Genomic DNA, 22,644 nt, shown 5'->3' with positions numbered 1-22,644 from the left:
TAAGTCCATAACTGCTCGGGGACCCTGACAATGAGTCACTACGTCACTGACATTCTGTTTATTTATTTTTGTACGATGGTCTTTTTTGGTCTTTTGTTTTTACAAAAAGCCTCTAATCGTAAAAAAGCACAATTAGAGCTCCAGTGTATTTAGTTAAAGAATTATTTTTGTGCCTGTATTCTGAACTAAATCTTAACAAAAGCTACGTCATAATATTAAAGGGTTAGTTGTTATTGTTGTTCGTGATCTCCTATTCTTATGCATCAGACAGCTATTTAGGTTAGAGTCATGGTTTAACATTTCATATGGCTTAGGGCTAATTTTATACGTCGGAGTGGAGGACTGGTGAAGGTAATCAACTGATGTTCATTAAATCTATGTTCTCATGTGATGTTCAGCCTCTCCCTGCCACCTTTATATTCTCATATGAGAGCCTCATTTTTCTTTCTTACTCTGTTCATTATCACCTCCACTTGGCTGTACGATTGTCCTCAGTATTTGCGATGACACAACTAACAGCCTGGCTGGACATTTGGCGCCACAGAACCAGACTTAATGTTCACGTGGGCTTTCTGAGACCCCGTTGTCACCTGGCGCCACCGTGACGACTCTAGCCCTGCATCTGCCATCCATCAGTGTGTGTGCGCTTGTGCATGTGTGTCTGTGCGTGTGCGCATACATAACCCCCAATGAGTCATCGCTGCATCAAGCTAGCTGTTGTGGAATCCACTCAGGAAGTAGACCTTTCTTTCTTCCCACTCACTCATTGTTTTTATTGAGCTTTTATTTTTAGCCAAAGTGTGGTCCGGAATTTTTACACTGATAATAATAATAATGAAAAATGACTGACACATGGAGCTGTCGGTGTTGTTGGGTTTTCTCCAATTTAGCAAACAAATAAATATCGCCCTATCATTCTCAGTGACTGATGAGTGACTGAGAAACAAAGACTGAACATCACACCCACAGATTTCTTTTAACAACAGGCGCAGTCTCTATAAGCATCTGTCATGACAGTGTGGGAGTGATGCCTTTTGCCTTTGCTCTATGCACTTTGTTTGTTGGCCAAGGTTTCAATGAAACAGTGCAAATGTTTGGAGAGCTGTTTTTGAGACATGCGAATTATTTATGTGCTTAAAATGTTTAAGTTGGGTGTGCACTTCATGATTGTCAGGTTGATGTGATTTGGATGTGCTGGCTGATCAAAACCAGACAGACTGGGTCACTTCCAGCTGGGCTTAGTTGGTGTTGACAGCTTGTAGAAAGTGTTATCTTTATTTTTAGGAACCAGTCATTGTTGCCTGTTCTCACTATGTTTTTGAAAAATATATCTAATATTTGTGATTTACAGAGTGTTCACAGGATGTTTTCCCTGTGTCTCTGTGTGTGTTCATAGGTGACTCTAAATTGGCTGTAGGTGTGAATGTTCTTCTACAGCAGCAGTCCCCAACCCCCGGGCCACGGACCGGTACCGGTCCTTGATTCGTTTGCTACCGGGCCGCGAGAGTTGAGGCTCGGGTGTGAAATTTATGGTTTTGAGGGTTTTCATCATTAACTCGGTTTCCCTGGGTCTTTTCCCGTGTTGTAGGAGTGTTTTATTTTGAAAGTAATATTTACACGTTACCATAGCGACCAGAGTGCATTAAGGGGCAGAGAGGAGGATGTTACTCTCAGTGTTGTTGGCGCATTTCTGGAGGACGCTGCTAATAAAGTTACACAATTACACAGCGAATTCATGTTTATTATTATATTAACAAAATACCACAGTTTTTGTCTTGGTCGTATCATTTTATTTTGTTGTATTAAAAGGCCGGTCCGTGAAAATGTTGTCTGACATTAAACTGGTCCATGGCGCCAAGGTTGAGGACCGCTGTTCTACAGCCAGTAAAATAAGTACTGAGTATTGAACATGGCACCAATTTTCTAAGGAAATATATTTCTAAAGCTCCTTGACATCGCACCAGATTTTGGTAACAACCCATCCAAACCACTCATGCAAAGAAATCAAACCATAGATGTCCATAACTTATGTGCAATAATCAGAAATGACACAGGGAAAAAGTATTGAATACGTGAAAAAAGCATGGAAATCAAGACACCATACACTATCAATTAGAAATTAATTAGAAAAAAATCTTGCAGTGCTAATTAATATCAGCTGGCTTAGTCCCAACTGATGGCCTATAAAAAGGTGTCTCATTACCAACGTATCACACAAGAAACCTCTCACGATGGGTACAACCAATGAGCTCTCTCGAGACCTTTGCAACTTTAATGTTGCAAACATAATAATGAGATTGGTTACAGAAGAATTTAAACTACTAATGAATGAATATATGGTTTGATTTCTTTGCATGTGTGGATTGGATAGGTTGTTACTGACATCTGGTGAGAATTTCATGTCAATAGCACCTTTGGAAATATATTTACTTGTTTTCTTTTTTCTTTCTCAGCAGGTGACCCAGGTGATTGATATATGCATTTTTTTTCTTTTTTTCTTCTTCTTTTTTTTCTTTTTTCTGCTCATTCTGTTGGTTTTTGTTTTTTGCCCTTCTCCCCCGTCCCTCTTCTCAGCTGTTTCTCTTTCCCTCTTTCTTTCTCCCCTTCTTTCCCCCAGTCAAGTCTGTCCCATATTCAGTAAGTGAAAATAAAATAAACAATAAAAGGTGAATCAAATGGACCATTACGGCAAGGCTGGGATGGTCAATTTGGTAAAGTAAATCCGTTGGGCATCTTTCTTTGCCTTTAGACAACAATTCTGATGGCAAAAGAGCCAAACGGGACAGGCAAAAAAAAAAAAAGAAAAAAAGAAAAAAAGAAAAAAGTAAATATATTTACTTAAAAAACTGGTGATGTGTTCAGTACTTATTTTGCCTGCTGTATCTCTCTCTCTGTCAACTCTGTGTCAAACTGGCTACCTGTCCATGGTGGACTTTGGCTCCTGAGACCCTGAATCTGGTAAAGGAAATAGAAAGGAATGGATGGATTTGTGGCTGCTGTAAAGTCAGTTTTTTTTCTTCCATGAGGAAGCTAGCTGGGGCTTTTCTCCACTTCACAGAGGTGGTAAACTTTTATTGCAGGCAGTCTTTTATTTGTTATAAGTAGATATGAACAAATCCTGCTTTTGTGGTGCTCTTTTTTCCTCTGTTTAAGTGACTGCTTTAAGCAGCAGTATCAGGGTCTAGCAACTGTATCCAATCAAAGAACCACTCGCTATTCTTTTTTTAGATTCTATTTTTGGCATTTTAAGCCTTTATTTGACGGCACAGTGGAGAGAGTAGACAGGAAAGCTGTTCGAGAGAGTGTGATGGAATGACACGCAGGAAACGATCTGGGGCAGGCTCAAACCCAGCTCACTTTTTACTTTATGAAGATTTTTTAGCTGTTCTTGCAACTTCTAGTAGTTAACTTATAAAAGCACACCTTAGAATTTGCTTGTTTAGCACGCGCTAGTAGTTCTGGGGCAGGTTCTTCATTCATGCCTGGCCCAGCAGTTCTCTGCTCAGGTGCTTAGAGCTGATCAAAAATGATAGCTGTGGATGGAACAGTGATGCATAAGCAAAGTCAATCAAAGCATTTGACAGACGGGCTAAAAGAAGAAAAAGAAGAAGAAGATTAAATGGAGCATGTAAAAGTGTCATTTGGGAGATATTTACAGTTCAGCAGCCTTGAGCTCGCTCACACAGAGAACAGCCTGTAGTTGCTCTCGGGAAAAAGTGTTTCCCAGAGGGATGAGAATTTTTGCAAATGCATCTGGAGGTACTTCGATTCAAAGCACTGTATCAACCTATGAAAAGCAGCTTTTTGTATGTCCTGATTTCATATAAAGTACGTTCTGTGGTATGTGTGCACATGAGCATATTTGACTGAATCTGCTGTGCTACACGATGGACACCGGATTAAAGCCTTGCAGTGTTTTTGGCCAAATAAGGAGAAGCGAGTGATATGAATAATGCCTGGCAGGATTTGGGAGCTCTCAGGGTTAGGTTAGCAGTGTTGAGCTGAGGGCGGATCCTTACCACTGTGTGCTCTTCTCCGATGGGCATCAGTTACAGCAGCTCCAAACCTGCAGAACAGAAGCATTTTAAAAGTGTGTCTGTCTTCAAAGTGAAAAGAATCAATTGTACTTTCTACTATTTTAGAACATACTAAATTCTGTACAACCTTAATATATTTGCTAGTTTTACTTGTATTTACTTTTTTGTTTATTATTATTATTATTATTATTATTATTGAAACAGAACTCTTAAACAACCCACTAAGAAGAATATGACAGACAGCTTTGGTAGTGATGGGAGCCCTTATAAGAGGTTATCAAAACGTTTTGAGTCCAGCTGCTATTTTTAGATCCCAATGCAGAAGTCCTGTTATGGACCCTTTGTACTTGTGCCTCTGTGAGGAGTGCTGGATCTCCTCGTGTGTGTCAAAATGGCGATCCTTCATTTTGATTTCCAGTTTTGGGAATAAAGTTGCCTGAAGACAAATCAAAAACAAACCAAAAAACACAGGCTTGCTTCCGGCCTCGTTCATTACCTGAAATTCTGCATCCAGGCCTGGAAACTATCGACTCATCTGAAAACTGGAAAACTGCCGAGGCTTCACTGGAGAACCAACTCATCATTAGTAATGATCCTTCACACAAAATTTGTGTCAGTTTGAAACAACATAATGTCTGCTCTCTGCACAAGTTTGAGGACCATTGCGAAATTGCAAAGCACAAGATCCCGACCCTGTCCCAACTAAACAATTGTCATAAAACCTTTTTTCTCTCCATTCTGAGGTGCAGACTGTCATGGTTCGTTGTGTGGCAGGCAGGAGAAGGACCCAAGATGCAGACTCACAGACACGGGGATAAACTTAAAGAACACAGCTTTAATGCTGGCACGGCAGAACGTAGGAAATACAAAAACTGGGAAAACTAAATACAAAGCTCGCCAAGAAACACAGGGAGGAACACACACAACATGAGGGAGAACGCGACGCCGAACAGAGGGAGACTCAGACAGAAATACACAGAGGGTAAACGAGGAAAGTGGGCACACACGGGGAACACAGGTGACACTGATAATCATAATGAGACAGGGCAGGGTGAACTGAACATGACATGTACAGGCACAGAGGTTCAGACAGGAGGAGAGAGAGCACGGGGAAAACACAGACATAACGGGCTGGGGAAACATGGAATAAAACATAAGGAGAGACGAGGGCTCACAGATACACAGAGGGGCACACAGGGGGTAAAAGCCATGAAGGGAAAACACTTAGGGAACAACACAACAGGGCAACTCAGAAAACATGGCCTAAATAAGGAACGAAATACAAAAATACAAGGAACTAAGAATACTGGGCCCACATGGCCCAGGACCATGACACCACCCCCCCCTAAAGGGCTGGCTCCCGACAGCCCAAACCCGAGAAACAAAACAAAAACAGAAAACAACCCACCCAGGGCGGGAGGCGGGGGACCAGGACGGAGGGACCAGAACGGGAAACAAAACAAACAACAGAAAACACAGGAGCACATGACCATAGTCCAAATAAAGTTCAGGGGGCCGACCCAGAGCCCACAGGCACAAGAGTTCACGGGTCACACGGTCGGGGGGCCGACCAGGCGGGTGGCACAGGTGACAGAGCTGGTCCGGAGGCCGGCCGTGCGGAAGGCAGCGGCGGCGGCGAAGGAGACGACGGAGCAGTTCAGGGGGCCGACCGCGCGGAAGGCAGCGGCGGCTCTCCAGTGTCAGGCGTGCTGGCCATGGCCCGGTGGGCACAGGACCAGACGAAGCACAGGCTGAAGACTCTGAGGCTGGGCCAGACGAAGCACAGGACGAAGACTCTGAGGCTGGGCCAGACGAGGACGAAGACTCTGAGGCTGGGCCAGACGAGGACGAAGACTCTGAGGCTGGGCCAGACGAGGACGAAGACTCTGAGGCTGGGCCAGACGAGGACGAAGACTCTGAGGCTGGGCCAGACGAGGACGAAGACTCTGAGGCTGGGCCAGACGAGGACGAAGACTCTGAGGCTGGGCCAGACGAGGACGAAGACTCTGAGGCTGGGCCAGACGAGGACGAAGACTCTGAGGCTGAAGCCGGAGCCGGACCAGGCGGAGCAGGAGCAGCTGATGCAGAGGCCGGACCGGGCGAGGATGAAGGCTCTGAGGCTGCAGCTGACGAAGCACAGGCCGGAGCTGCAGCCGACGAAGCACAGGCCGGAGCTGCAGCCGACGAGGCACAGGCCGGAGCTGCAGCCGACGAGGCACAGGCCGGAGCTGCAGCCGACGAGGCACAGGCCGGAGCTGCAGCCGACGAGGCACAGGCCGGAGCTGCAGCCGACGAGGCACAGGCCGGAGCTGCAGCCGACGAGGCACAGGCCGGAGCTGCAGCAGACGAGGCACAGGCCGGAGCTGCAGCAGACGAGGCACAGGCCGGAGCTGCAGCAGACGAGGCACAGGCCGGAGCTGCAGCAGACGAGGCACAGGCCGGAGCTGCAGCAGACGAGGACGAAGACTCTGAGGCTGGGCCAGGCGTAGCAGAAGCACAGGCAGAGGCTGGCCCAGGCGTAGCAGAAGCACAGGCAGATGCAGCCGGACCAGGCGACGACGAGGCGGTCGCAGGTGGCGGCTGGACAGGCTCCTCGGACCCTCCAGCTGACGAGGCATGAGGCTGGACGGGCCCCTCGGACCCTCCAGCGGAGACAGGAGGCTGAACGGGCCCCTCGGACCCTCCAGCTGACGAGGCATGAGGCTGGACGGGCCCCTCGGACCCTCCAGCTGACGAGGCATGAGGCTGAACGGGCCCCTCGGACCCTCCAGCGGAGACAGGAGGCTGAACGGGCCCCTCGGACCCTCCAGCTGACGAGGCATGAGGCTGAACGGGCCCCTCGGACCCTCCAGCGGAGACAGGAGGCTGAACGGGCCCCTCGGACCCTCCAGCTGACGAGGTAGATGGCGGCGTGGGAGCCGCGGAGTCCTGGATGAGCTCATCCGAGCTCCCAGCAGGAGCTGATGCAGAGCCAGAGAGATTTGAGACCCCTGGCTGGATGTTAAGCTGACCAGCGGACCGTACTGCTATCGGGGACTGGGCTACAGGAGCTACTGGGGCCTGCGCTACAGGCGGCGCTGGAGCTACTGGGGCCTGCGCTACAGGCGGCGCTGGAGCTACTGGGGCCTGCGCTACAGGCGGCGCTGGAGCTACTGGGGCCTGCGCTACAGGCGGCGCTGGAGCTACTGGGGCCTGCGCTACAGGCGGCGCTGGAGCTACTGGGGACTGAACCGGGGGTGACACTGGAGCTACTGGGGACTGAACCGGGGGTGACACTGGAGCTACTGGGGACTGAACTGGGGGTGACACTGGAGACCCAGGTGACACTGGTGTACTGGGGTGAAGGCAGCGAGGATGCAGTCTCTCTCTTAAGGGAGGATCGAATGATTTAGCGATAAATCTTGACGGGAAAAGATGCCGATGCTGAAAATACCAGGCAGCGGGGGCTTCCAGGAGGGTAGCCGACTGAACTGAGGGTGGCTGCGAGGGAGCTAACTGAACTGAGGGTGGCTGCGAGGGAGCTAACTGAACTGAGGGTGGCTGCGAGGGAGCTAACTGAACTGAGGGTGGCTGCGAGGGAGCTAACTGAACTGAGGGTGGCTGCGAGGGAGCTAACTGAACTGAGGGTGGCTGCGAGGGAGCTAACTGAACTGAGGGGGGCTGCGAGGGAGCTAACTGAACTGAGGGGGGCTGCGAGGGAGCTAACTGAACTGAGGGGGGCTGCGAGGGAGCTAACTGAACTGAGGGTGGCTGCGCAGGCGATAAGCAGCTCGCTTTGACCTCCGCCACACAAGACACAGCTCCTGAATGAACAGTCATAATGTCTGGAAAAGACACAGAGTCCTCACTCACCACAGCAGGTGAGTTAGGAGTCCGAATGTCCGGCTGTGGGGTGGTGCGACGGCGGCGTGAACGCCGTTCCTTCTTGACTGCAGCTCCCGATGAACCAGACAACGGCGCTTCATGCGCGCCGGGCGGCGTCGCAGAGGCTGGTGAACTGGGTGCTGATGGAGCGGTAGATGAGAGTTCCTGGAAGCTCAGGGGACCCCCGAGAGCCAGGCGGGTTCCCCGGAAGATCTCCTCATAGTCAGGAGCTAGCCACGGCTTCCACCGGAGCTCTTCATCCAGTTGATCGCATGCTGCACGCTGCCGCTCCTCCAGGTCGAAATCCATGACCTCCCCCGCATCCTCGTGTGGCTCGTTGGAGGGCGAAACATGCCGTAGCGCGGGGCGACGGCGACGCGAACGCCGCCTCCTCTTTGAGGTGGTCGTGGATGAAACTTCGATTTCTGTGGCGACCGGCTCCTCGTCTTCTGACCACATCCGTGCCAGATAGGAAGCGGAGGACGGGTAGGTCGGTCGAGGCGGTGAAGGTGAACGACTGAGCTGCGACAGCGAAGTGGAAGCCGGCGAGTAGAGGGACGGCGCCAGCGTAGAGGAGTGTGGTGCCGTGGCGAACCTCAGCGTGCCGACTTGTATGCTCACAGCAGGCGGAGGGGAGGCTGCGCGGCCACGGGGCTGTGGTGACGCAGTCCGCACACCGGACCGCTGATGCTGCCGAGGGCAGGCTGGGAGGATGGTGCGGAGGAAGTCCGAGATCAGAGGGGGTAGCGCCTCCCATAACCAGGGAAAAACCGTGACGCTTGTCCCCAACGAGGAAAGTAACTCCTCCCTCTCCTCCTTACTAGAGCTTCGGCTCCACTGGTAGCATAACGACTCCACCGCTTGTATTACGTCTCTGCCAGGAGTCGCTGGGTCCATATCGTGGTCGCGTTCTTCTGTCATGGTTCGTTGTGTGGCAGGCAGGAGAAGGACCCAAGATGCAGACTCACAGACACGGGGATAAACTTAAAGAACACAGCTTTAATGCTGGCACGGCAGAACGTAGGAAATACAAAACTAAACTGGGAAAACTAAATACAAAGCTCGCCAAGAAACACAGGGAGGAACACACACAACATGAGGGAGAACGCGACGCCGAACAGAGGGAGACTCAGACAGAAATACACAGAGGGTAAACGAGGAAAGTGGGCACACACGGGGAACACAGGTGACACTGATAATCATAATGAGACAGGGCAGGGTGAACTGAACATGACATGTACAGGCACAGAGGTTCAGACAGGAGGAGAGAGAGCACGGGGAAAACACAGACATAACGGGCTGGGGAAACATGGAATAAAACATAAGGAGAGACGAGGGCTCACAGATACACAGAGGGGCACACAGGGGGTAAAAGCCATGAAGGGAAAACACTTAGGGAACAACACAACAGGGCAACTCAGAAAACATGGCCTAAATAAGGAACGAAATACAAAAATACAAGGAACTAAGAATACTGGGCCCACATGGCCCAGGACCATGACACCGACTCCTTAATTTGCAGTCTCAATTGCTGTTTTCTGATAGCACCTATGCTGGATTAGAGCCAAGTGTCACGGTGGAGTGTGTATGGAGGACCCAGGTGTGGACACAGGCGAAGGAACAGAATTAATACTAACAAATGGCGAGCCTTTATTTCGGCTGATATACATGAAACATAAATCAAAGCGAGAAAACAAACTAGACTGTGAAACTATGATTCAACTAAGACACTATGAACTGGACTAGGATTTCTACAACAAGGGTAAGATCCACATACAACACAATGCTGAGCACACGAAGACTGAGGACTTTAATACACACATGTGGTGATCAGGGGAAGTGGAGACACATGAGGACACAGCTGACTCGAATGAAACAGGGGGGAGTAAAACTAACCACATGAACACAGAACACCAGACCCTTTTCAAAATAAAATAGGAAACATGGAGACTTACACATGACAACACAAGCTTAACAGACCTAAAACACATGACAGTCTAGACAAGGAACGACACACAGAAACCAAGGAGACAGCTGATAAGTAATCGTTAACCTAAACCTCCACTAAACCCGAAATAAGAATAACACACAAACTTATAATCACCAAACTAAAATGAGAACTTCAAAATTACAAAATAAGACCCAGAGACCCAGCCTGTGACACCAAGCTTGGTCGACAGAATGATCAACCTTTCAAGTACGGACACTCGTCATCACTGAACAACATTGTTTTAACTAATAGAAGCAGTTGACAACTCTCCAAGAAATACGCTAGTTTTTCCGTCTTATATAGGGTTTTTCAGCAGTACAGTATATATGAGTAAAATAACTATTATGAACAGATGATTCCTCAGATGCCTTGCCCAAATTCTAGACCAAGTGGTTTTGCTTTCAAAAAAAAAACAAAAAACGTGTAAAGATCAATAGACAGCATCCTGAAAACTCTTGAAAACAATCAGGCATTTTATCTTTTCTGCCCAATTTTTAACAATATCCTTGATAAACCCCTTCTACTTCTTTTTTTTTTTGATAAAATAACATTTCAACCCTTAGTTCTCAGTCATCTTATAAAGCTGCCAAAAACCGTCTGTCATGTTATTGTCCAAATTTTACACATATGTTACTGTATTAGACTATTGTAAGCCAAAATCTAGTTTATATATATTATATATATTATATCTTTGAAACATCTTTGTAACATCTCCTTCATATCTTTGCAACGTTGTCCACTTGATTCACCTGCTTCAAAAAAAATGTTTTGAAAATCAGTTTTACAACTAGAAGTCATATAGATTTAAATCATCAATTCAGCTTGACTTGGAATTAGTTTTATAAGCACTGGTTGTGTACAAAAGCATCTTTAATTCTATATGTTGTCCACCAGATATACAAAACTGAAAACAAATTCTCTTTTGACTTGATAAATCATAGGGACGCCTACAGTAAACTTGGTGATCCATCCCTCCTCCACCTCAGTGCTGATCTGATCGCTAGACTTATAACTCTTATTTGTAATTTAACACTTTCTACAGCCAATTTTTTTTAAATATGGAAAGCTGCACAGGTCTTACTACTCGATAAAAGTAATGACCCTAGTCACTTAACTATGGAAGAGGGCCAGAGGGGCCGATGGCGCGATATGGCAGCCTCGCTTCTGTCAGTCTGCCCCAGGGCAGCTGTGGCTACAACTGTAGCTTGCCTCCACCAGTGTATGAATGTGAGAGTGAATGAATAGTGGAATTGTAAAGCGCTTTGAGGGCCCCGAAAAGCGCTATATAAATGCAATCCATTATTATTATTATTATTAACTAATTACCACCCTATTTAAAACTGTTTAGTCCTAAAGCCCTAGATAATGGGCAATTAAAGTGTATAACATTTTACAGTGATAGCAGACAGGTTTTAGATCATGTCGCAGAACAATGCCTGCAGTGTGTGTGTACGTAACAATAGTATGGAAATGCTTGATCATCAGTATTGTGCTGCACTTTTGATAGATCCATCAAAAACATTCGATTCAGTAGATTGTGGCATTTTATGAGAAAAAACACACAGGTAGATCTTTTTTGACTTCTTCTTTTCACCGTGTACGCAAACAATGTTATCAGTGTTACCCAAAACTGTAATGTACATTTTTATGCAGACACTATTTTATATGCCACTGATTTGGCAAATCTATAGAAACAAGAAAATTACACCCAAAGATTGGATTTTTATATAAACATAAATCACTATACAATTTTGTCTGCATAAATAGGCAATTCTTTTCCTAGTCACCATTACACCTTACATGGAAAGGTGGGCTAGTACGTGCTACTGGAGTGATTACAAAGTGTAGGCTGGGGCCATGAAGGTACTGCAGGTGGGCCACAGTAATAACATACCTGAATTTAAAAGTACTGAGAAGTATGTACACATACATGTTTATATAAATGTATTTATATAAAATTGATTTAAAAATAGCAACAGGAGGTGATAGTTTGCGATGTTAATCATTAGTCTGGCTTAACTGTACAGCCCTTGTATTGTTTGTGTCCCAGCTGCAGGTGGGTCGTAAATTGGCTTTAACGCGTTGCATACGAGTGGGTAACATTTGCAACTGATAGCCAACAGTGTGGCCACTGATGGCTGTCACTTTATCTTATCTTAGCCACTATTGGCTAATGTTTGGTTTATGTGTTTTTTTAAGGAAATACATCATTTTCTCCTGTATTTTGATAAGAATGAAGATTTAAGGCTCAGTGTGCCCCATGGGATTTTCTGGTATGGAAATTCCCATCCCTGGGAATGGCTGCCCTAGTGAATCAAGGAGCATTGCATGATGTTTATTTACAAGGCTCAACTGCAAAGATTGCCTGCATACCTCTGTTCCTTGACTGAATTTAAACATAGTACTTAAAATATCAGATCACAGGACCCCTTAACATTAGCTGTACCTCACACTCACACTGAACTTGGAAAATCTTGATTTAAATCCTTTGCTGTTACTTAGTTAGTTAAAAGTTGCAAAAACTATGAAACTTGACTATCTGATTTCACTGAAAAATTTTAAAGAGTTGAAAGACTTTTTCTTTATTTGTGATCATGTATGATTGGTTTTATTACATAGCTGGGTGTCTTTTTTCTGTATACATGTCTCTCTTAAAAACAGATCTTGACCTCAATGAGACTACCTGTTAAGAAGCTTGTTAATGCAAACTTAAAAATGTAATGTTTTCATTTGATGAGTAGTACAAAAGCTGATTATATAGTTATTTTTACAACCATTTTTTTCTAAAAAATGCCATTGTCACTCGCACAAACTCTGCCCATGGTTGCCGTGACCTTTTCCAGTAGACCGTACCTCCTTTTGTCATTTTTTCAGCCTGACTTCCTGCTTGATGGTACACCAATGTTGCCAAAGTTGTCCTAGTCAGAAAGCATCACTACCATCGGCACTGAAGATTCACACGAACAAGCTAATTCCTTTTCTTCTTTTACCCACTCCTCCCTCACTCTTCCTCCTTCCTCCCTCCCCATTTCCTCTTTATTGTTCCAAATGTTAAACAGAAGCAAGACGTTCTCAACCAAGTAAGCCTCAGCCCGGTGGGCTCTGCATGCTGTGTGGTGTCTGTGTCAGCAGACTGCATGCACATTCTGTCCACTAACATAACATGACCACGCTCTTACCGCTGCAGATGATCTGTTACACAGCCAGGGGAAAAGGCCATGGGGCTGTTGAGTTCAGTGCTAGTATGTACCCATCATATTGCTGTATCAGGGGAAGCTGTGGGTGTGTGTGTGTGTACATTAACATGACACAACATAACATTTCTGTATTCAGCAATGTGACTATTACATGTTTTACTGTGTATATTTTTTGTGTATATATATCTTTCTTTACATTCTTTTTAAAGCCATTGGGCCTCCAAGCTCAAATGGGTTTTTTTTCTGGATGCAGCTTCTAGTACATCCATTCAGTCATTACTAAGCTTAAAGATGTGATGGTCAGTTGATACCACATTTACATTGAACTGTTTAAGAAAATACTGGCATGGCACTCCAAATCACGACTGTGGACTCTCATTTCAGGTCAGATCAACTAAAGCTGGAAACCCCATCACATTTTCTGTCCATGGGTGGTGGTATTGGTGTATACATGTCCATCAGTAAGTCTGTTAACATCTTTGCCCTTTCCTTTCTCATGCAGCCTATTGACTATGAGGGCTTCCAGCTCTTCATGGTGACTTATTTGGAGAATGACATACCAGAAGAGCTTTGTCAACATCTCTTTACTTCCTTCAAGAGCAAGACGGGAGGCTGTTCTCCAGACCAGTCTCGGGCAGGAACGAGCTTATTGGGTAGGCTGCTTGTGTTGTTGTCTTAAATAATACTCATCCCAGTAATATTCACCCCACGCATCTAGTGGGAATGGATGTGGGAAGTTGGGTAATACTGTTACATTATTAGAGGTAACACAGGGTAACAAACTGTGCAGATATAGGAGGTCGGATGATCTGATATCCTCGTGTTGGTGTTGTTCCCAGACCATCATGAAAATGTTGTTCCAGGTTCAACATTGCAAGTGACCAATCACATTGTTGTGACGTTATTCCTTTGCGCGCCAAGCCATTCGTGCATTTATGAAATTCCAATGTTGCAAGGACAATATCAATTCTGCTTACTGTTTATTAAAGGGTCAGGGTCAGGGTCCATTGATCGGCGGACAGAGGCGGTTTTACGCAGCTTAAGTACAGTTTTTCGTTTTACGCCGGTTTTTCCCGAAGTCGCAAAAGTATGACGTCACAACATTCTGATTGGTCACTTGCAATGTTGATCCTGGAACAACATTTAGTATGATGATCTGGGAACAACACCAACACGAGGATATCAGATCAACCATAGGAGGTCAAGGCTGAGGATAATTATATAATTGTGACCATGATGCCATATATGTTATTATTTGAATCAAAACCTTGACCTGTTTCCAAACATAATAAAGCTGCCATATCCCTAAACCTAACCAAATAGAGCAAATAATATATACATATATGCACTGCTTCAGGTTGGAGGACACACCATTCTAATGATGTGTAGTTCATTAGCTAGCTTCCTTCATAGCTACGAATTAGTTACCTTTCTACTTCCTAAACTGGTTGTGCTTTTGGCTGTCTAGCTTTAACATTAGCATTAGTTTGTAAAATCTCACCACTATTTGTCAGTAGATTGCAGATTGCTGTGAACAGAGTTATGTTTTCTTACCCTGTCTAATTCAAGTTTATAATTCTAGCTGCAGTGGACAACATCCGGTTGTTAAGTGATGATGTATGAACCCTGCTTTTGGGTCCAAACTACTCTGTGTTTATTGAGGCTGTTGTGTTTTTAACATGTTGTAATGCTTTGCATCTTGTTAGAGTTAATCGGTGATCACTTTCTGATCACTTTCTCTCTTGGTTGTTATTTCCACTATTCATCGGCAAACACATTTTAAAGCTCAGTTTTTGAAACCATACGATGTAACTACAGCCCAGTCCCTGCAGCAGTAAATTAATGACTAACCTCGTATTGTGGATGGATTAGCTAAGTTGTTCTCCTGACTGAAGTTTGGTCCGTTTACAGCATCCTGCTGTGCAATTGCATTTGTCCCTAACCATCGGGAACCCTCACGTTAACTTTTATCGAGTGGAAAGAAGTTAGCGTTCATCCTCCAGCTTCACTGTGTTCATATTATGCTAACATAGCTGTGCAGCTAGCCACCACGTAGCGCATCATTATATACCAGCTAGGCCAACTTCAGTAACCGTACAAAGGTCACTGCTGTTTACTTTTCTGTCTTCATTTCTGTTGGAAGTGATAGCAGAGCTGTACGTTTTAATTTTTCGGAAGTCCCTCGGTCAGAACATGGTACATCATGTTTAGATTGAAACTAGCAAGCTAACTCTCTGCTGACTTCGAACTCCATTAAACTGTCATGGTCCTGGGTCATTTTGACCCAGTGTTCTTAGTTTTTCTGTAGTTTTGTATTTTGTTTCTTATGTCCATTGGATTGTTTGGTTTGGTATTTGGATTCCCCCCTGTGTCCATGTTTTTATTGTGGTGTTTGCTCTGGTACCGTGTTCCCATCCTATGTGTTCTGTGTTCTCCTCATCCCCTCGTATTCATCCTTCTTCTCTGCCTCTCTCTCTGCCTCTCTCTCTCCGTGCTCATCTCTGTGTACTGTGTTGTGTTTAAGGTCCACATCTTGGTGTCAGTATCGTCAGTTTCGTGTCCTCCCTGCTCGGCCATGAGTAATTGTCTTCAGCTGTGTTCCCCGTGTGTTCCCACTTCCCTCGTTACCTTCTGTGTATTTATGTCAGAGTGTCCCTTTGTTCTGTGTTGCGTCGTCCCTCTAGGTTGTGTGCATTTTCCGTGTCTTCCCAGCGCCTCAGCTTTTAGTTGCTCCCAGTATAGTTTTGTATGACTTCTTATGTTCCTGTTAATAAAGACCGGCCTTTGAGTTCATCCCCGTGTGTCTAGAGCCGTGCATTTGGGTCCTCTCTTGCCTTCACACAGCCGCCGCATGACAGAACGACGCAACCACGAAATGGACCCAGCAGGCTCCGCCCGTGAGGGAGATATTCTCCGTGTACAGAGTCTGGTGCAACGAATAACCCACGCCTCGGACTCACGGACGATTTCCGTCGGACATACACCCATAAACGCCATAAAGGCAATAATCGAGGGAAACCCTTTCCTTCAGCAGCTCACCTGCTATGAAGGCTTTATCGACGAATTGAGCCGAGCTAAGGAGGCATTACAAGCCCGTGAGCTGGCAGACAGTGTCCGTTCCCGGGATTCCACGCCACAGCGACTGCAGACGGAGATCTCCGCCCATCAGCCGCCGCAGCAGCAGCAAACTAAGCTCGCCGCGACGGTACCGCAGCAGCAGACGGGGCTCTCGGTGTCGCAACAGCAGCTGCTAAAACGAGAGGGTTTTTTGGCGCCGCTGCCGCAGAGCCCTTCTCCATCCCCTCTCAGCTCTGACCGTCGCTCTCCCGCTGCTCTCCTAGCAGCGATGTGGTCGGATGATGAAGAGGAGACCGTCACCCCCGCATCATCACCGGTTTCCCCCGTCACCTCCGTTCCCTCATTAAGGAGGAGACGCCGTCGCCGGTCCTCTCCTCAGTCGGATTCCGGGACTACTGGGCAGCCGGCTGGGGTGAGTGACAAAGACACTTTCTCTGTTCACTCTGAGGCTGGTTCTCACTACTCTGAATGCAGGAATGCAAACTCTGTGACTCTTGCCGTAGACGCTAAAGGCTCACGGTCTGTAAACGTTGAATCTGAACCCGAACTTCTTATGAACCATTGTACTGCCCGGAGGGTCAACTCAGAGACAGTTTCTCCTACGTTTGGACTCATATTCGAGAAAGATCATCCTTCGCTATTGTTTCCTAGGTCTAAAAACTCGAAGTCAGCATTTCCTGAGTTAGAGACACCTGTTTCTGTGCCCTTTACCTGTGTGTCTGCTGAGGATGATTGTTTTGCAGTTAAGCTCACCCCTGGGGCTTTACTACCTGCCCCCTTAGATGGTAAAACAGTAAAATCCAAGACTGTAAATGTTCCTGTGATAGCTCGACTCCAGCTCGTTGCTTCTGAGCCATCACCCCCGGGGATTGTCCATTCTGACGTATGTACTGATTCAAATGTTCTTGAGTCAGGGGGCTCTACACCCACCACTGTTTACCCTAGGTTTACTGCTTCCGGCGATCCGGTGGTAAAAGACTTTGTTTCATCTGCCTCTCCGGTGCACAGACCTATGTTTACATCGGCTATTAACCCCTCCTCTGTCAGTATAAGTACGGTTAGCTCCGAAGAAAGAAGCTCTAAGACTGTTGGTGCATCAGCTGATCACATTTCTCTAGAGTCTGTACACACTGAAGGTGATGCATTAGTGCCTGTAAGCCACAGCTTTAGTACACTTAACGCTACGAATTCAGAGCGCTGTTCCTCATCCGCTCACTCAGGGCAGGGAATCGATCTCTTGCAGACTGTTCTTTCTAGGCCCGCCTCCCAGGCCCCTTGTGTTCTAGGGATAGCTGCGGCCCAGCACTCACCTGCACCTGTCTCAATTCCCCAGGTGAGGGGGGCTGGCGCCCAGCTGGTCCCTGTTCCGGTTTCCGGGTCAACTGAGGCTCTGCTGGTCCCTGCACCCGTATCGGCTCCTCGGGTGGGGACAGCAGCCGCCCAGTCCCTGCCGAAATCTGTGCCAACCGCTGAGGTGGGGCCCGCCAGGACCCAGCCAGTCTCTGCACCTGTACCTACTCCTCAGGTGGGAGCGACTGGTGTCCAGCAGGTGCCTGCACCTTTCAACTGCGTTGTAGGCCCAGGGGAACTGACACTGCCACCTGTCCTACATCCGCTCCCACACCCATCATTGCACTCAGCGGCACAGGATGCCCCTCAGTCAGTCATTCAACCCATAACCCTGCCATTAATACACTCTGTAGCTGAGCCATTAGCCGCCCGACCCGCAGCCACTTCAGCCACTCCTCCACCCGTCACACCTCCACTACAACCATCACTGCAGTCTCTAGCGCAGTCTCCTGCAGCTCTGCTTTCCCCAGTGCAGTCTCCAGTGTCCCCAGTGCAGTCTCCAGTGTCCCCAGTGCAGCCTCCTTTAGCACAGTCACCCACTCAACCACCAGCACCACAACCGTCACTACCTCTAGTTCATTCCCCTGTGAAGTCATTAACTCCACCACCTACTCCACTCTCACCACCACCGTTACTACAGACATCAGTTCAGTCCCCTGTGCAGTCATTTACTTCTCCACCGTTAGCAGCTCAGGTCCCCGTGTGTCCAGCAGCTCAGGTCCCCATGTGTCCAGCAGCTCAGGTCCCCGTGTGTCCAGCAGCTCAGGTCCCCGTGTGTCCAGCAGCTCAGCTCGCACCTGAACCTTTGGCCCAGTTCCCCGTAGCAGTGCAGTTTTCTAGCCAGCTTAACGTTGAGCCCGGGGTCCCAATTCTCTCTGGCTCTACATCGGCTCCTGCTGGAAGCTCGGATGAGCTCATCCAGCACTCCGCGGCTCCCGTGCCGCCATCTACCTCGTCCGCTGGGGGTTCCAGTGAGCCCAGCCAGCACCTCCTCGTCTCCGCTGGAGGGTCTGAGGGGCCCGTTCAGCCACCTGTCTCCGCTGGAGGGCCCGAGGAGCCCGTTCAGCCACCTGTCTCCGCTGGAGGGCCCGAGGAGCCCGTTCAGCCTTCTGCCACGTCAGCTGGAGGGCCCGAGGAGCCTGTTCAGCCTTCAGCCTCTGCAGCTCCGCCTGGTCCAGCCTCAGCCTCTGCAGCTCCGCCTGGTCCAGCCTCAGCCTCTGCAACCTCGTCTGGTCCGGCCTCCGAGTCTTCGTCCTCGTCTGGTCCAGCCTCCGAGTCTTCGTCCTCGTCTGGTCCAGCCTCAGCCTGTGTTTCGCCTGGTCCGGCCCCCGCATCGCCACCGTCTGGTCCTGCCTCGTCTGGTCCTGCCTCGTCTGGTCCTGCCTCGTCTGGTCCTGCCTCGTCTGGTCCTGCCTCGTCTGGTCCTGCCTCGACTGGTCCTGTGCCCACCAGGCCATGGCCAGCACGCCTGAGACTGGAGGGCCGCCGCTGCCTTCCGCGCGGTCGGCCCCCTGAACTGCTCCGTCGTCTCCTTCGCCGCCGCCGCCGCCTTCCGCGCGGTCGGCCCCCTGAACTGCTCCGTCGTCGTCCCCCCCTTCGCCATCGCCGCTGCCTTCCGCACGGCCAGCCTCCGGACCGGCTCTGTCGCCTGTGCCGCCCACCTGGTCGGCCCCCCGACCGTGTGACCCGTGTACTCTTGTGCCTGTGGTCTCTGGGTCGGCCCCCTGAACTTTGTTTGACCTTTGGTCTTGTGCTCCTGTGTTTTCTGTTGTTCGTTTTTGTTTTTTGTTCCGAGCCCTCCATCCTGGGCCCCCGCCGCCCGCCCTGGGTCGTTTTATGTTTGGTTTTTGTTTTCCTGTGTTTGGGCTGTCTGGAGCCAGCCCTTGAGGGGGGGGTACTGTCATGGTCCTGGGTCATTTTGACCCAGTGTTCTTAGTTTTTCTGTAGTTTTGTATTTTGTTTCTTATGTCCATTGGATTGTTTGGTTTGGTATTTGGATTCCCCCCTGTGTCCATGTTTTTATTGTGGTGTTTGCTCTGGTACCGTGTTCCCATCCTATGTGTTCTGTGTTCTCCTCATCCCCTCGTATTCATCCTTCTTCTCTGCCTCTCTCTCTTTGCCTCTCTCTCCGTGCTCATCTCTGTGTACTGTGTTGTGTTTAAGGTCCACATCTTGGTGTCAGTATCGTCAGTTTCGTGTCCTCCCTGCTCGGCCATGAGTAATTGTCTTCAGCTGTGTTCCCCGTGTGTTCCCACTTCCCTCGTTACCTTCTGTGTATTTATGTCAGAGTGTCCCTTTGTTCTGTGTTGCGTCGTCCCTCTAGGTTGTGTGCATTTTCCGTGTCTTCCCAGCGCCTCAGCTTTTAGTTGCTCCCAGTATAGTTTTGTATGACTTCTTATGTTCCTGTTAATAAAGACCGGCCTTTGAGTTCATCCCCGTGTGTCTAGAGCCGTGCATTTGGGTCCTCTCTTACCTTCACACAGCCGCCGCATGACATAAACTTAATAAATTCTGTTTTCGTGGATGTTAAACTTAATGCTCTGGTAGAGCAGGCACACTCATCATTTTATTAAAGATAAAAGAATTTACACAGTTTGTAACTGTGATGCAACAGTATTAATTTGACTTATTAATTGTTTATTATTATTAAGTATTAATTGTGCCTGAAGCTGAGTTTTGACCTGGAAATGGCGAATGACGTCAGACTTATAGACCGGACAAGGAACTCTGGCCACTGAGTGTAGGCTTTAAATCCAGTATTTACCTCAGTTATCAATATGCCGGGTCTCCATGTGTAGTTACTGTAGAGGACACTGTAAAAGTTGTGATGAGTCGGTGGAGCTCAGGATATCGGGTATGGAGGACCACAAGAGCCACACACATCGAAATAAAGAATTTTATGCTTGAATATTGAATTGTAGAACAAATTATGCATTTTTAAATTCATTTACGAAGTCATATTTAAATTAGTAATGTTTGAATGAATAAAATAAAGTAATTTATTATTTAAAAATTTAATTTAAAATAGTGCTGTCAGCATTAATCTCGTTAAAATGACGTTAACGCCATAACTGAATTAACGTGGCAAATCTCCGTTAGCAGGTTAACGCGGATCGCCCCGTGCGTGGGGCTGCACGATGCAAACGCATTAACGAGCTAACTGCGCTAACGCGTTGACGGCGTGCAGCCCCACGCACGGGGCGATCTGCACTAACTACTTATATAGTATTTGTATTTGTATTCTATTTTTATCTTATTGTATATTTATTTTATTTTATTCTACTGTATATAGTATTTTATTTTATTCTATTCTGTACAGTTGTGTACTGTATTTATTCTTATTGTATTCTAATTTTTGCCTCATAACTTTTGCACTGTCCACTTCCTGCTGTGACAAAACAAATTTCCCACGTGTGGGACTAATAAAGGTTATCTTATCTTATCTTATCTTAACTCACTAACTGTTATTTGCCACGTTAATGCGGTTATGATGTTAACGTCATTTTAACGAGATAAACGCTGACAAAACGCTTTAAAATAAAAACACTATCTATATTTCAAAATGAATGATTAATCCATTTAAAAAAAAACTTCAAATCAAAAAAGAATTTCACAAAAAAAGAATTAAACTCTAAATAAAAACCTCCTTTCAAAAACCATTTTCGAATTCCAATTAAAAAACTGATTTTCAAAATTGTTTTTAAAACACAATTTAAAAAAGAGACATAAGTAAATGGATTAAAAATCAAACATTTATTTCTGACATTTAAAATGGCGATTCCACTCCTCACTCCCCATTTACCTTTCCTGTTAGCTCACGGATTAGCTATTATATTAGCTATTGGATTAGCTTTCTCATTTCTGAAATACCGAAGCAATGCAAATTAGCCACACGGCTTTCTGTAAGGAGCTCCCTGATTGGTTGGACAGACACAGGCTGGCTAACTGGGTGAGAATGTAAACAAACTGTTTATCAGAGGGAAATGGCAAATTTTAGGATACTCAAGCCTAACATTAGCCACCATAATGTTAGCTTATAACCAACTATTGCTCATTGTCAGCTGTTCCATTCAGGTTTGCATGTCTACTCTGCAGACAATAACTAACTCTGACAATAGCTATAATAAATCGCCATATTTATCCACGTTTTCTTGTATCAGATCCCTGATTCAGTTCAGGAGAGGTGTCTTGAGGTCATATCTCAAGACACCGCTTTTAAATGAGATATTGATTGTGTTTTCTTTTTTCTCTTTATTGGTGAAGGGAACCATCTTCTCACATGTTAAAACACTGATGTGATCCTTCATATCTTGTTTTTGAAGGTACTTTCGCAGCACTCGCCTATGAGGTCACCATCACCATGGAATACATTGTTAAAACCCCTGCACGGGTTCATATTTACCTCAGTTAGGACAGTTATAGTTTGAAACTGATGACAATAAATGACAAGCTTGGGTAGAGAAACATTCTTTTATCATTCTTATATACAAATGAAAACAATACTTTAACTATTTTTCATGTGTATGTGTTTACTAAATATGTTGTAGTTTGATTCATGCCCTGCTCACTAACAGAAAGGGCAGAGCATATGACCTCTGATACAAACTGAAACCAGGGTACAATCAAGATATTTTGGCCTTACTGTATGGGAGCTTTCCTATTGTACATCTTCATATTCAGTCTGTGGTTTGGGCACTTTGTGACTCTTTGTGTGCTCAAGACAACTACAACTGTACATCAAGGCAACTTTATCAGGGGTTACATCATGATTGACCATCCTGTGTAAAAACCCCAAAACCTTTAAGCTAGCAACTTTCAGTTTAAAGTAAAGAGAGATTCGCTACTTCCATACCTTTTAAAAAAAAATACCTTTCATGTTTTCATTTAATTCAGTGAACAAGTTTCACAGTATAAGAGAAAGCTGAGCCGCCATGTTGGTCCAATTTAAAATATGGGAACCGACAGCCCATGAGACTGTCCTTGTCCAGCCAGTAGCTAGATGCCTGCATGTTAATGGGAGGCTGTAGGACAGGGAGAACACATATCAGTCATCTCTTGTGATGGATTCTAGTGGCACACCCATTCTGTATCCATTACTAGAAAGTAGCATGATCCCTTGCATCAAAAA

General features: G+C 46.6%; 1 protein-coding gene across 1 annotated transcript in view; it reads left to right on the top strand.

Annotated features, from left to right (window-relative positions):
- dgkg (diacylglycerol kinase, gamma) overlaps positions 1-22,644 on the top strand; it is a 185,372-nt gene that overhangs the window by 35,660 nt on the left and 127,068 nt on the right. Inside the window, exon 4 of the mRNA XM_085384270.1 lies at positions 13,591-13,741. Within this exon, the coding sequence (XP_085240396.1) occupies positions 13,591-13,741 (151 nt within the window). The remainder of the gene's footprint in view (positions 1-13,590; positions 13,742-22,644) is intronic.

Source organism: Rhamphochromis longiceps, linkage group LG16 (assembly GCF_057381845.1).
Source record: "Rhamphochromis longiceps isolate RC_006_pf linkage group LG16, R_longiceps_female_GT1.1, whole genome shotgun sequence".
NCBI lineage: Eukaryota > Metazoa > Chordata > Actinopteri > Cichliformes > Cichlidae > Rhamphochromis > Rhamphochromis longiceps.
Note: the sequence above shows the minus strand (reverse complement) of the source record. Positions and strands in the feature narration are given on the sequence as shown.